We start from the raw sequence: 16029 nt of genomic DNA, 5'->3' as shown, positions 1-16029 counted from the left end.
GCCGAAAAGAGGTCTCGTTAGCCCCTTCTTGTGTTTCTCCATTTGGCCTCGTGACTTTTTTTTTTTTTTTGTCTTGTGCCGACAGCCGGCGACTTTGAAGGCTTGCACGGCGATCAGCACTCTCCGGAATGTAGCGCAGTGTTTCACGAAGCACGTGCGAGGCCTCGAATGGGAGGGCATGCGAACGAGTGTCGCTGGGGTCATTCGGGTCGAGCGCAAGGCTTGCAAAACGCTTCGGAGTAACGTGTGAACATAGTTGCGGACGTGTGTAATGCACTGCGTGGTAATGGACTGGAAGAGCCGCGAAGCGAAATGCGTGGCGGTGCAGCGAGAAAGGAAAATGGGGGTATTACTTACACTAGTTCGCTACTGTTGTGGATTTATGCAATATATGTTACGCATTATTTAGCTATCGAAGAAAACGGAAAAATAGCTGACCAGATGGAAACTCAGGCTAATTGTTTATCACGGGGTTTTAGGCGTGCGCACATCAACTCGCAAACGTTTTGCGTGGTACGAAACGGCTACTTCAAAGGTTCACGGATGTCCTGAATGGTTGTTAAATGCTTTAGCGTTCTTAATTTTTCTCTTGAAGACTTCTTTCGCCGCAAGTTGCCTACAGTACACGTAGCATCAGGGGATCCACGGAGCTCAATCGACTTCCAGCTAGCGATGCCTCGTCGCCAAAGGAAATAAACTTGGGAAATGCTCAATGGCGCTGCATAATAATATCCCGTGTTCGCCTTAGGCTTGGCTTGAGGTCGTTATCTCCAAGGCGGCCATTTCGAGTGTTTGCCGAGCAATAACCACCGCGTTGTAGCCCGGTTTCCATGCTGCCGCGCAGAGTGGTTGCCAACAATGCGAGCGTGACGTCAGCCTGCGTGACATCATCGGAGGTGAAAACCTTATCTGGGAAACGAACTGCGGGGGTTCTCTTAGGCTGCATACAAACTAGCGCGTGGCACACAATATATTGTGCTTTACATAGTCCGGAGGGCCTGTGGCATATTGGAGGTTCAGGTAAAACGCTCAGAATTCTGCGATGCAAAATGGTCACGATTTCTTACGGAGGCAAAGTGTAGAAAATAACGTCCGTAGACGGAAATAAAAAGGGAAGACAAAATGATCGAAGCACAGGAAAAGCATGACGGAAATAATGAGGTGTCAACTCGACCGTAACGCAGTTTATAGGTGCGTATTCCGTAACACAAACCCGGGCCTGTCACCTGAAGAGTCGACAGACGGGTCGTCACAAGGTCTTATGTCGCTGCCACCTTTGCACAATGACTGAAATTGCGCGAAATGCCTACCTATTATGTTAGAATAGTTAGAATATCGGACGTTCGATGAAAGGCACGACCGAATCAAGGTGCAAAGGCTCCACGGGACTGCGTCAAGCGGTTCAAGTAGTGAACTTTGGCAAAATTTTTGAACCCACTAGGGGCTATAATGAAACGTGATTGTAGGGGCAGGGGGCAGCGAGCAGAGGAGGAGACGCGGATAGAGGTTTTTCATTTCGAATCACGACTCGACGGCGCGCTAATAGCCGCGAATGAGTGTTCGCCTTAATTGACTCGGCGAAGTTCCTCCCGCACTTCGGCCCGAGGAAATAAACAGAGCCAGCGGGCAAGGAGCAAAGTCCCGAGCGGGCACGTACGCGCCGGAACAACCGCGGTTTGAGTGGCCGGCGGTGGCAAGCAAGCCCGGAGAAGTGGGACCCTGGAGTGGATTCTTCAGCGAAGCCCGTCTGGAGTCCTCGATGTGTACACACTGGTGGCGTCTTGCGCTCCTAGCGGAGGAGCTGGGAGGGGGGCCTCGGGGCTTCGCCGTATTTCACCGAACAGGGGCGCTTCCTGCGAGCGATGCCACCGGCGGAACCCACCACCTCCCTCTCTCACTGCTCGGTTGGCCACCTCGCCGCCACCCCCCCCCCCCCCCCCCCCCCGCTTTCTTTCGTTTTCGGGCGCTATTATTATGATTACCGGCGCGGACCGTTCTTTTGAAGCGAACCGCGGTGATACACGTCGCCGAGTTCATCAGCCCTATAAACCCATAGAGATAAGCGTGCTGTTTACCTCGCGTGGATTGGGTTCGCGACGTGTAGCGTGCGCTACGCTGGAGGCACAAACACAGCTGCCGGGGCAGGACTCCTCCTTATCGGGGACGGCTGTCAACCACGGAAAACCTCCTTACGCAACCGCCTCCGAAAGCGCGCCGTACAGGAAGAGCCGCGCCGAGAAAAGGCCTCGACCTCGCTCTGTGCTGCCGCTTGGAGCGTCCGGGGGAGAAGACCCGCGCTGCAGAAAGCGCCACTTTCTCCCCGCCGCCGCCGAGCCAGAGGCGACGCCGGAGCTGTGGCGCAATATTAATTGAAACGTCTGGCGCGGCGCGGTTCAAAGAGGTCGTGCCTCCCGATAAAACGTCGCGCGGAGCAGAGGTTAATAACGGAACAAAAGCCGGAACGTGCGCCCAGGAAGCGAAGCGCTTAGCATGTTAAAAGAAAGAAAATCATTAGAGCACAAAGTTGCTCCTCCTTCCTGAGCACGTACGTCAGTGCGAAATTTTATCGAACCCATTCCCGCGGCAGGGTGCGAGCGGCAGCGGAGAAATAATGCAGCGCCGGCCGAAGGGGCCTCCGTGTGCGCACCGCGGAGTGTGCTGGAAAAAGTTGCGCCATGGCCCGGCGATCCGCGCGAAGGGCGAGAATGTCCCCAGCTCTGGCCTTCCGGCTCCAGATAGACCTACAGGCAGCAGCAGGAAAACAGCTGTCGGGGCCGTTTTCTGAAACGCGAGCATGGTTCTGACTCGCACGCGTCCTTTCCCCCGCGCTATCTCTGCGAGCGAGCACTGCCTTTGTAACAGCCCCCCCCACCCCCAAACGATAGTTGATGAAGGTAATTCGCCGCGAAATCGACGCATTCGTCTTGCGTAATTAGGCCCGCTGAAAGGCGCGGTGTAGCCTGCTGGTTCCGCGCGCCGTCGCTGACCTGCAGCGCCGTGGCAGCCGAGAGTGAAGCAACCGCCCAACGAGGCAGCAGCCGCTCCACTGCATGGATCCCACGCGCGTTGCGGAGTAGCAAAACAAGGAAGATAATCTGAGAACCAGGCGTGAACGGAAATGCCCCTCGACTTGTGCTGCGAGGAGCAGCGATAAGGTGTATGCAGAGGCGCATGCTGCAGCCACTTTCAGGCCAAATGCGTACGCATATGAGAGAGGTTCGTGGCGAAGTTGTCCATTTCGAACCCCTTCATTAGCGTCACTTTATTTAGCTCTCCTCGCGCGCCATTTCGCATTTGATAGGAACGCAGACCTGTGAACACATATCCTGGAGAGCAGGCAAAAAAATTTTTTTTAAGAAGCTGGGAACAATCACGTGGTAGGTAGAGTGTGGGAAGAGGTCTGAGCGCTCACGGAAGGTTCTGGGCACAAACTTTGACGTTTTTACTTTTGAACAAACCAGTGATGGTCTCGCTGGAAATGCCTTGAGTGTCAGTTCGTTGCGCACAGTAAGGACATGTGCATTTACAGGTTGCCATTAAAACACTTCTGTTCGTTGACGTAGGCGTTAAGCGACGTACACACACGCACGCACGCACGCACCCCCAACACACACACACACACACACACACACACACACACACACACGCACACGCACACGCACACGCACACACACACACACACACACACACACACACACACACGCACACACACACACACGCACACGCACACGCACACGCACACGCACACACACACACACACACACACACACACACACACACACACACACACACACACACACACACACACACACACACACACACACGCACCCCCAACACACACACACACACACACACACACACACACACACACACACACACACACACACACACACACACACACACACGCACACGCACACGCACACGCACACACACACACACACACACACACACACACACACACACACACACACACACACACACACACACACACACACACACACACACACACACACACACACACACACACACTAAAATTCGTGCAGAACAGGGAGACATTCGCTCAAGAGAGCCTTCGTTCTTGACTGTGTCCCTTAGAGCGTTCAGACCTGAACAGCTAGTGCCTTTTTGAAAACCTGACGATGTGCAGAATGTGTGCGTGGCTTTTTTAGTCGGCTGTCCTCGTAGCCATCTTAAGTAATGTCGGCGAAATTCGGAGGTCGTGGGTTCGGATCCAACCGGCGGCATACGGTTGTTTTTCTTCTGCTTTCTTATCAATTATCTTTAAGGCATCACATAATCGCGGTATTAAGCTCCAAATAATTAACATCACAGAATGAAAGAAAAAAGCATCCCCTATGCTCCTTGGTTTCGGTGACTGTTGGCTTCCTTCTGTGTATGTCATAATGAGACCTTCATTTTACTTCCCTTGATTGCATTCTCGGAGGTAATTCGCGTCAGTTGCGGCTTCAGTAAGATGCCCGAGAATTAGAGCTAAAAGCATTTCGTGTTAAAAAAAAAAAACCTCTCCCGCATCTGCGAGGTACCCCAAGAATATAACTGTATTCTATCTCCGCGACTAAGCTGGCTTTTCACCGGAACTAGTTCCTGTGCTGGCTGCCGGGACGATACGTTTTGAGCAGGAACTGGAGTGGACGTGACGACAAAACCATCATCGTCGTCATCGTTTGACAGACAACGCCACTTACGAGCGGATATTTCCGGAGCGGGTTGCCTGGCCGGGCCTCTCGAAATTTCGCAACGTGTTCAACGATGCACGAAGTGTTCGTCTTTACTTCCGTTTTCCTCCACTTCAGTCGGCCGGTCGTGCTTTATGCCCGTGCGTTTACCGACACATTTCGAGGCATTTCGCGTTCAACGGGAAGGAAAAATGCGGCGTCGTATTAGCGATGCCATAAACGGCGGCCCTGCGCCTCGATATGACCGCTTGCATCGAGTCAGTGAACCCGCCGAAACGCTCGTTCGTTCCGCATTTAATAACGTCTGGTGGCCTGGGAAAACTACTGATCGGCCTTGCGCGTGTTTTGCCTCAGCTCGCGGGACGCTATGCGACAAGCAGAGCACGGGGTGGAATGTGTGGCGTCGGCAGCGTGCTCAAAATTCACGGGGCGCGCTGGCGCCAACGCTGTGCCGAGTGAATCTCTGAAATTGCCCGCTGTACACTCGGTAGGCGTGTGTGCTGCTTGAGACGGCCTCTCTGCAGGACAGGGATGCAGAAACCCGCTCAGTTCGACGGTTTACATGTGCTCCTCTCGCGCGATTCACTCGTATCAGAGGAAGAATCCTTGCTGCTGGCGTGGAGGTCCAGTGCCTTCCATGGGGCCGCTGGGCGAGCTCACTTCGCTTTATACTTTTGTTGCTCGGCTGAAGTGCTTAAACGCCGATCGAGCGGCTCGAAATCTGCGAACCGTGCGATGGTGTTGAAAGGGGGGGGGGGGGGGGGGGGGGGGGGACGCTGTTGGGACACCTCCCCGGACGCGGGTCCCGGGCTTCCCCGTGAATGGGCCGAGCGGGCAGAGGCGCCGGCCGGGCCGGAGTGGCGGCGGCGTCTCCTCTCGTCGGGAGCCCCGTGGCGGCTCATCACGGGGCGGGTCCGTACACGGCACAGTTAATCAACCTTTTCGTTGGCCGCTGTCAGCCGCGGAATCCCGCCCGGGGCCAATCGGCCCCGCTCTCCTTCCCCGCGGCTCTGCGTGCCTTTGAGGGAGGCGCCGTCCATCAGGGCAGCCGCTCCGGATTGCCGTCGGCTGCGCCGAAATTCGGGGGCGTCGCAAAAAAAAAAAAGAAGCCAGACCCCGTGATTGATTCCGGACTCAACCTGTCTTCGTGGCCGGCTCGTGACGTGACGTGACGAGCTGACAAATTCCGCCGATATTTCGCGCAGCGCAACAGCGCGAAATACTGGACACGCCGCATCCGCCGGTGCCGTGGACGACCGGCACGCACCGCCCGCGACCGGGGCCGCCCGAGGCAACCACTGCTGCAGGGGTTACGCGCCCCCTCCTCTGGGCCCGGTTTTTCGCCCCCTGCCGCCCCCCACCGCTGCTTGCGCCTTCGCGAAGGACGCCGCAGAAGCCGAGACACTGGCGTCAATTTGCGCCGACGCGATGAGCTGCTTAATAGACCGGGACGCGGCAGCAGCTCTCGGGTCCTGGAGCGCGTGCGCTTATCAAGTCGCGGCCGATGAGACAACGTGAAGCACTAACCACTTCGCGAGCCCTACTTTCTCAACCCCCGCCCTCTCGTAACTGGGTGGCAGTGCGTCTGAAGAGGTGCGCGTAATGACGAGATATGCTCACTACTCGAGTGGGAAAAGCAATCATATAAACTCGCGCATACAGGTTACTAATGGTTGAATTTTCCTGCTCTGGTACTGGACAGCTTTTATAATTTTTACCGATCGCTTTGGGATAATGATACCTGGAATTCATTCCTTGTATTTTTTTTTCGTTCAGGGTCTTGTCTGGTCTCTTCGTGCAGGTAATTAGCTTTAAGAAAATGGCATGCAATAAAAATTACCCTCTTGAAGGTACGTAGGGAGTGAAAACGATAAAGACTGAAAGCAGCACCTTCCTGGACAAACTCTGGCCTTTCCGGGAACCTGGCCGCCTTTGCTTCACTCCCGCAATGCGAGTTCTGATACGAAGTGGTTCATCGGCTTAGCCACCCACCACTGTCCGCCCTCATTGAGCGCATGCATGTGTGTGTGTGTGTCGTTGCCCGCTGAACGGCTGCTGCTCTGCTTGTGGGCTGCCTGCAGTGTCGTTAGCCGCCCTTATCCCCCTCAAGAAATTCGTTAGTCTGCAAGCGGGCTGTGGGCCGTCTATCAACTGTCCATTGAAAACATTTGTGAGCGTTGTCGCGCTGCGCCCCGCAGCACTGCGCGCCTCTGCTGCAGCGCGAACCAAGGGCCTCTTTCCTCCCTTTCAGGTGAAGTGCCAGGGTTTCGGCTCCAAGAACAAAAACCTTGAACTAGTCGGTGACGTCCCAAGCGGCCGCTCCATCCAGAACGAGTTCTTCCTCTTCAACAAGTGCAGCAAGGGCAATATCCTGCTCAAGGGCAAGAAAGTGACCGCAGCTCCGGGAGCTTCCTCCAGTAAGTGTGACACTGGCTGCCTCAGTGGGAAAACCTGCGGGCCAGCCATGCTTTTCGCCGCGCGCTCGTACACTCCTTCTGTGCCAGAGTCCACGTAAGCATATACACTCGCAGGGGATATATACACGTAAAAGGGAACACGTGTGCATGTGCCGGTATCTGCTATAGCCGCGCATCTTGGAAAACCCTGGGCGCTACTTCGGACGTTGGGGACACGCCAGCCCAACGCCTTGAACTGGCGAGTCACAGGCGTTCGCTACTCTGCGCGCCCGGAAAACAGCGGCACGCTAGCGGTTCCTAACTACCTTTCGTATGCCCCCCGATAATGCGACTGCCACTGTCGATTCATGTTGCTACACGCGTGCCTTAAGCTGTAGCTCCTGGTGGCTCTTGTATACAGCACGAAACACGGCTGGAGTGAAACAGTACGGATCTACGTGCCTCGTTCTGAAAGCCTCAGCATTTGGCCTTTCTCGGTCTCTTGCCTGTTAGGTGCTGCGCGGTTATCCCAAAGCTGATTCCTGCTTGCTTTCAACCGCGACCCGCCGCGGTGGCTCAGTGGTTAGGGCGCTCGACTACTGAGCCGGAGTTCCCGGGTTCGAACCCGACCGCGGCGGCTGCGTTTTTATGGAGGAAAAACGCTAAGGCGCCCGTGTGCTGTGCGATGTCAGTGCACGTTAAAGATCCCCAGGTGGTCGAAATTATTCCGGAGCCCTCCACTACGGCACGTCTTCTTCCTTTCTTCTTTCACTCCCCCTCTTATCCCTTCCCTTATGGCGCGGTTCAGGTGTCCAACGATATATGAGACAGATACTGCGCCATTTCCTTTCCCCCAAAACCAATTATTATTATTATTATTATTATTATTATTATTATTATTATTATTATTATTATTATTATTATTATTATTATTTCAGCCGCAGTAGCGTTCAGCTGGCCACATTACAAATTTCACGGTCAGCGGTTCAACCTTTCACAAAAGGCTGCAAGTTACTCCCTCCAGGAGAGCACAGACTTCCCTCGGCGCTCGCTCCACTCGAATGGGCTGGCCACTTTCGCGAAGCGGCCAGGTGCTCTGCCTTGCTGTCGCCAGGCGGCTCCAAGGGCAGGGCGAGATTACGCCGCGGCCCTTGCACGGTCGGCGCACGCGTAGACCCGTGTGTGCTCATTCAGATAGCACGTGCGCGGACAACATAAACTTTCCATTCAGCCTAATCAAGCGTGTTACCGTGATCTGCATTCTGGCTATCTGCGCACCGGTTTGCGCGGGCAACCGGTGATAAGCGAGCGAATCGTCTACGTTTTACTAGCTGCGGAAATTTGCCGCAGGGAGAAAAAAAAAATAGAGCAATAATAAACCTGGAAAGATAAGACTCATTTGGACGTCATATTGTTTGTCTTCCGTCTGGCGCAACAATTCTCCTTTATCCACTGCCCTCAAATGTGGAACAGATTGGGCAGACCATCTTAACAAACGGTGGCGGAGGCTCGCGTTTTGCGTGGCGTATAAAGGAGGCTCGATATCGCGATACAAGCACACACACTTGAAAACTGTGCACAAGGCCCTCGATTCACTTTGTAGGATCGCACTGCGTGCCTGCGCCCTGATTACAACGACTTGAGCGTCGCTGTAACCGGGTCGCAATAGGCGTACAGCAGTTCCTTTATGCGACAGCTTCCTCGCAAAGCAAGAGCTTCTCAGAAAAATGTTTTGGCTTTATATGACTGCGCGCCGCAAAGCTCTTTGCGATGTTCAAGGTCATGACGTCGTGAAGTGGACCGTAAGAGGGCGGCAAAATTGATCAGTAGAGAAAGACCGCTTCATTGCTGTAATTTGCTAAAAGTCAGTACTTCGTTTCCCCTAAGAGATCCATGCTGGCGCAAAAACTCATTCCGCGATCGAACGCCTTTCGCGCCAGATTGAGTAGTGCGCGTTGTTTTTCGGTTCGCTGGAGGGCTTCGCCTTGCGTTCACCTTCAGATCGTTTTCGTGCGCTGTATTTCACGTAAGTTCCTTACGTATTCAAAAAAATTTCAAGACAGTGTCTCCATTATTGTTGTTCTTCTGAAAAAAAGTTCATAACGCCCTGCAAATGAATGCCCCACACCCGCTGGTGCATAAAAAGATATACCAGTATTCTCACGCGTGTCGAAGTTTCGAACATTCTGGCATTTATAGCGCTCAGAATAACAATACTAATAACTTGACGATCTACAGACGGAAAGGGGGCACATGAAAAATATACCTTTACACGACGTAGTTATTAAATTTGCCGTCTAACGAGCAACGAAGTATTATATCTAGCACAAAGTTTGTTGAGCCCGCACCTTGACCAGTCTCGCTTCTCGGCTGGAACACATTTGCTGCGGCTGCGAAACTATATCCCAATAAGTCAGGGCTTGAGAAGGAAAACGCGTTTTCACCTCCGTCGCTGCAGGTCCTGCGACCCTCCCGACCCTATCCGTCGTCTACACAGCTGAGGCTAAGCTAGATTCGGTTAATGTCGACGCAGGAGCACCGGAGTGCTGTTGCCAGCTGAAATGTCGGCTCATATCTCGTCTTTGTTCAGTTATGCAACCAGTATCGCATATTGAGAGTCAGCTTGAGCGTGCTTTTGACGCAGAATTCGAGTGCTTGCCCGTGTACTATCTGATACCAGTTTCCAAGTGTTCGACGGAGCTTCCTTGTGAGTTGTCCCCTGAGGTTCCGTTCCTGGCGCGTTGAAGCGCAACTTCAAGTGCATACTTCTGAAGTACGTCCAGTTCAGGGAGTTACTGCAGACGAGCGAACTCTGCCTCAACTTTCCGTCCTCAGAAAGCAAGAAACGTTTTTATTTTAACTAAAGTTTCAGCCCGACGGTTTAATAGCCAATGCGGTTTGGACAGGCTTGAAGAATGGTTCGTTCTGGCTCTCGTGGCACTGAATGAGTGCTCTGAATATCTAAGCAATGTTGTTCTTTTTTTTTCTTTTCTGTACCGAACCTAATTCTTTGGAATCCGTCACATCGAAGTTTTTCGCATCTTGGATATTGAGAGCTGTTTCACGCTCGTAACTTTTGGGCGTCGGTTACAAACGCATGGGAGTGGGAACGAAAAGCGCGAAACTTGCTCCTCTCCCTCTGCTCCTCAGTTTCACAGTGAGGCTCTATTTTTCATAGCCTTCCACCGAACCTCTGTTGACGCCCCCAAGCACCGTTTGGCAGAGCATCTTCCGTGCTTTCCGAGCTGTAACAGACACGAAACGCAGTGAACGGCTCACGGTCGACTGAGAGGCTTCTCTGCCGTCCCGAACGTCTCGGCGATTACTTCGTGACGGTACCGCAGCCCTCTTTCGCGCCATGCCTTGGAAGGAATCAGCATCTGCGTTAGCTGCCTTCGCTTCGATCGCGGGCAAGACGAACTGTGGAGGGGCGAGCTGCGGAGCAAGCCGTGGAGATGTCCCTGCGAACACGGGGGGCCGACCGGCAGCAGCTGCAGCAGTCACCCCCGAGATACGCAGCGATATCTCTTCAATCTCTTACGTCTCCAAGGAACAAGTGGGGCTCGATATAAAGATTGTATTGACAGCGTGCAATGATACGATTGTTGTGTTGGGTCAAGGTGACGCCGCGCAATCGGCGCCGCCGATACCGGGGGTAGTCTTTGTGCTCGTTCACGTGGTAACAGTTTGGAAGGATAGGATGGAGACGACCGAGCAGTGCTCGCACTGCACCGCGTTCGCCCCAGTGCGCCTCTCTCGAGAGAGCTCACGAAGTCCGCTGGAGCAGCTGACCACGCGCTTTCTTCTGTAAGCGACATATCTCAAACAAAGTTTCCATTATTCCTTTTTTTCCTTCTTCTAGGCGGCAGTTCAGAGCGAATATGTAGAAGCAGCTACGCCGCTGCAGCCGACAGACGACAAAAAAAAAAAAAATGGCGGACGATTTAGCGTGGTTAAGCCAAATGCGAATTAGGTGCGCTGGCACTTCGGTTTCGGTTCAAGGCTCGGTTTTCAAGATCAAGCAGGCTTCAGACAAAGATCGGCAAAATCGGCGAGGTCTTAGTGTTAGCTCGTTAAAACTGGGCAGTACACTGAGCTCCGCCTTAACGGGAAGGGCACGAGAGCGTTAATAGGTTAGCGCCCATATATGCGGAATTGGCCATTCTCTACTTTGCACTCATAGATCTCTGGAGGTCCTCATGTCACTCTTGGCGCAGTGGTGCAGCCGTTAAGCGGTGCGCCACTGCACTGCGATGGCAGGTGCTGCCACCGGTGGGACTTGTGAGGCTTGGGTTGCTCTTCCCGAGCAACATCTCGCGACCAATCATTAACTTAACTGGACAGTTTGTTCACAGTCCGGTGGGCAGGCTGTGATGGCGCCGAAAGGTCACGTGCAACCTGCAACCTAGAGGGGCCACCTAGGTCAAGTTTAGCAATACAGATAGTGGCGAAATCGGTGAGCGGGGGTGTTAGTGCTAGGGCACTAAAGAAAGGTCGAATATCGTTATGGACTTTGCAAGAGCTGAAGCTCATCAATTCGTACTTATAAGCGCGAGTGGAGACTCGAGGCTCGACGAGGAGGCTCGAGTGACTCCGGCTTTGGTGGACACGAAACGGAGGCTGATGGTCAAGGTGCGTGTCAAGTCAGACGTCTGAGGCTACGTCACCCATTTTGCTGGCGTGTAGTGTCGGCGAAAGGCGAGCTGCGATAAGAAATAGCGATGAGGAAACGGCCAGATTGATTAGTGCGCATTGTCGCAAGTAATTTCGAAGGGAGGCGAATGGGAGAATGCTCCAGAGCATGTCGCCTGTTTTTTTTTTTTTTTGCGCGTAATGATTGGGAATGGCGTCAAAACCAGGTGTTACGTGGTTATTTCGGAGCTGTGCACGTGACTCGTGTGCTAAGAAAGATTTCTTCTATGTCGACGACGCTTTCGCCATACAAAAAAAAAACAACGAATGTTATGAGTTCCCGCGGCAGTCACGTGATCTCCAGGACTGCCTATCGCGTGGAGCTCTAGGGACCCGCACGGCTAGCCTCACTGTCAGCGCGAAGGTTAAAAGTGCTTGCGAAATCTACCGCATAGGGGGCGTGTTCTTCTCTTGTGCCCGCAAGCGGGACGGTGTGCATAGGAATGGACTTAATTTCTTTCACTACGCCCACTGACTGCAAGCTGACGACAGAAGTCACTGAATGAACAGTACTTAATCAACGTTTGGTTTCTAGCGTCCGTGAGGGTAAGAACTAGGTTCATCAGATGTTTTCTTTTTTTTATCAATTCCACTGTAAGAAGTATACTGAGTGCTTTCCCCAAAGCGCAGTATCCTTCTCAGTTTCCTTACTACTGCAGATTCTGCTGTTTCATAATTATACATCCCGCCAGTAATAAAAGAAAAGAGCGAATCGCGCAGGGATATTCTCACAAAAAAAAGTCTGTCGTTTGCTGTGCGTGATGTTTCGTGACTTCTCAGCTGTGTCTCCTTCAGTTATCGGAGCGGTAAATTTCGGAGAAAAGGCCTGAGGTTGCTTTTGTTTTGATTGGCCTCCAGTCCTTGCCCAGCCAAAGACGGCTGATTACACGACCTTCTTTGCAACTTTTAATGTTAGCCATTTATAAATCTTGTTTTTGCTCTGAATACTAGGTAGAAGGAAATACCTTTTCAAGCTCTCTACAGCGCCATAATTTTTCATCTTTGTAAAAATCTGCAGAAAGAAATTTCTTATACTTTGAGCTTGCCGCATGATAGCCTTAGATGCTTATGCGTCATTAAACCCAACGCAACACAACACAAATTTTCTCTCTGCATGCATCGTAGGTTTTCCTCGTGACCACATTTCTTTACTTTAGCCCATGCTGCGTAATACGAGGAACGTTCGACAAGTTTTGATTCCTAAGTTGCAACTTTTTGTGTTAAGCGATGGAGCTGAGAAGATGTTATAGAGATGGTCTCTGCTGAACGTTGTACGAGATTGGGGGTTGCGCAATGTCTCGCCCACCTCGAAGCCGCCCCCCCCCCCCCCCACCCCCCCTTCCCCGCGTCAGACGTAGGGTGCGCTCCTCTCGTCCGAAGGAGCCGCGAACGCATGCAGTGCGCCATCGGCGTTCCCAACAGCCACCTTCACTCTTCTACGAATGCATGCAGAGACTATAGTGCACCGTTGGCGGAAGTGCATCGGGGAAATATCGAAAATTGACGAGTTCCTGTAAAAGAAGGCATTCCAAACTTTTTTTCCTTGAGCTTGAGAACTCTTCATTACGCCAGGTAATTAGGTTAAGCTCACCTTTCCTATTTTTTGTCGGGCAGTGTGAAGTACGCATTGGGTGGGCTTGGTTCCTGAGGTTAGTTTTCTTGCATCTTTACCATATAGTCACGGTGTAGCGAAGTAGTCCTGGAAAAGGTTATGCAACATTCATTATGTAGAGAAGTCAGTAAGTCTCAGCAACCGAGTCGAACAGAAACAATGGACCCGTATTAAGGAAAATTATGAAATGGCAAACGTAGCTACACTGTACTACACCATTGTTATGCGGTGTAGTCTGGTGGTCTGGTGCTCCGAGAGGTATTCTGATTTTTCGTGATCGCTTAGGGGACGGGGTGAAGAGATAAAAAAAAAAAACACGCTTGTATAGATAAATATCTAACCCCTTTTTGGCCAGGCAGGTTTCCGGGCTATGGCTGTGTTAGTGCAGAAGGTCAACAAAGGTTTTTCTGCCCTTCAAAAGGAGGCTCCGAAAACACAACGCATATGTGAGAGTGCCTTCAGATGCACAAAAAACGGCCGACCGCAGTGTACGAGCCGCGTCCAGGTTCAGTTCTAGTCAGGAGTGCGCTGACGCGTCATGGAATCCCGGCCGCAGCGGCCGCATTTCGATGGAGTTTTAATCAAAAGGCGCCCGTTTTGCTGTGCAATATCAGTGCCCCTCAGAAAAACCTAGCGCTCCACTACGGCACCACCTTCTCTCCTCCTTCACCCTTCCCTCACGGAGCGGTTTTTACTGCGCCTTTCCTTTCCTTCCCACTTCCGACATCATGCGGGAGGCACGCTCCAACGTTGCGTAACGTCTCGTCGCGTTGCCAGCTATGCACAACTTCCTGCTTGTGCACGCGAGTTGTTTTCATCTTCGCCGCATTGCAGAACGTGAAGGTTGTCGCTTGGCGGAGTGGAAAACTAACCAAACTAAACGAGATTCATCCCCTGACCGCCACTGGAAACGCCTGTTTTCTAGCGGCTCAACACGCGACCGCGCTTCTCTCTCTCTCTCTCTTTAGTTGGTGTGGTAACTCACCGCGACACACGAGTCGAGCTAGAGGCTGATACAGGCGTGCATAGTACTTCTGTCAAGCTCGCGCGAGCTGGTGTTGCGACACCGCGGCGCGGCGAAAGCTCACGCGTCTGCTCGCTGACGAACGATTTCGGTTGCGCAGCTCGGCGTACAAGCGAGTCAAAAGGTGCTCGTGCGGAGGGCTCCGCCGAGAGTCGCCGTACACACACACACACACACACGTGCCGCACGGGAAGCTTGGCTGGTGTTCACGGCGAGCCTTGCCCAAGAGCTCGCCCCGTCGAAAAACAGCCGCCGCTCCATTGTGCGCGCCGAACGGGATGGGCTGCGCGCGATAGTCGCCCAGCTCGCGCTGGCCTTGCGCCGAGTTTGACGGGCACATTGCCCCGTCGATATTTTGCGACGAGTCCTAGAGATTTAAAAGTTCGAGAAATTTTGAAAGCTTGAAAAAAAAACGTTTCTTTTTTTTTCTTCGGGAAAATTTGAAAGCTAAAGAAAGGAAATGGGAACGCGCAATTCGACTGAACACATTTATTTTGTGACTCAGAAATAAGTAAAGAATTATAATTTTGCGCTAAAACAAAGATGCAGCGATACCTTTTCGGGAAAAAATGCTGTCATCGACGAGAAGCGTTCCAGCAGTCTGGCTTGTCACTGCTGGGTAGGGAAACGTTTGCTTGGGCACCTTTGCCCGCGTTGAGGTTCGAGTGCGCGTGCGCAAGTTTTTGCACGTGCTCACACGCAAGCCTGTTGCCCAGCTTCGCGCGCATGTTACCGAACTGTTACCAGCGGGTGGTTGCTACAGAGACGTTGCCACCATCTGATCGGCTCTAGACGTTTAGCAGACGCCTAAGTAGCTTTTTTACACCAAATTGTACTGTGTGTAGTGAGGCAATACTGTGCAGCGAACTCCGTTTGTAAAATTTGGCGGCTTTTTCCTTTCTTCTTGGCGGTAAAAAAAAAATGCGAACTAAATACCCCCCCCCCCCCCCCCCCCCCCCAATTTTGCAAGTTTCTTTTTTCAGGCACTTACACCCCTAGCGGCGACACGATCGATATTCTCGCTCAGAACACGTTTGGGCTACAAATGTGCGTGCGCAGCACATACTGCAAGTCGTCGCTCGTCTGGAAACTGTAAGGAAGACTTTGTCCACGTTCAGTCGTCTGCCAGCGTACCGATACCCCTGTTCGAGTTCAGTAGCAGAACGTGAGCGCACACGATCCTATTTCTTTTTTTTTCTCAATAGAATGTGGGGAGACCTACCGAACTGCTCTCAAGAGAGCGCGAAGTATTTGGCCATATTTATGATCACGGATAGATTAGGGTTTTCCTCGCAGCTTTTTAAGACGCCTTGCACGTATGCCTTACGCAGGCGCAAGAAAGGAAAGCTTCAACCGCTACAAACGTATATCAGCTACTCCATAGCTGCAGCTGGTATCACACGTACGAACGCACAGATGTAGAAGTGGGAGGGGGGGGGGGGGAAGCTGCGCGGTAATATATATCTGGCATGTACTTTAGGGCCTATCTGTCAAATATTCGCAGGCGGCGGTGGCGGCTGCATGCTTCGCGTGGCCAGGCGCCCTTGGACCTGCTCAAGACAGGGCTCGCTCTTGCGAGTGCCCGTATCGCTAGAGGGGGGACAGCAG

General features: G+C 52.6%; 1 protein-coding gene across 1 annotated transcript in view; it reads left to right on the top strand.

Annotated features, from left to right (window-relative positions):
- The window catches only part of LOC144113424 (fibroblast growth factor 17-like), an 87807-nt gene that overhangs the window by 57754 nt on the left and 14024 nt on the right, over nucleotides 1–16029 (top strand). Inside the window, exon 3 of the mRNA XM_077646497.1 lies at nucleotides 6949–7114. Coding sequence (XP_077502623.1) covers nucleotides 6949–7114 — 166 coding nt within the window. The remainder of the gene's footprint in view (nucleotides 1–6948; nucleotides 7115–16029) is intronic.

This window comes from Amblyomma americanum, chromosome 1, assembly GCF_052857255.1.
Source record: "Amblyomma americanum isolate KBUSLIRL-KWMA chromosome 1, ASM5285725v1, whole genome shotgun sequence".
Taxonomy (NCBI): Eukaryota; Metazoa; Arthropoda; class Arachnida; order Ixodida; family Ixodidae; genus Amblyomma; species Amblyomma americanum.
This window is presented reverse-complemented; position numbering and strand designations above follow the sequence as displayed.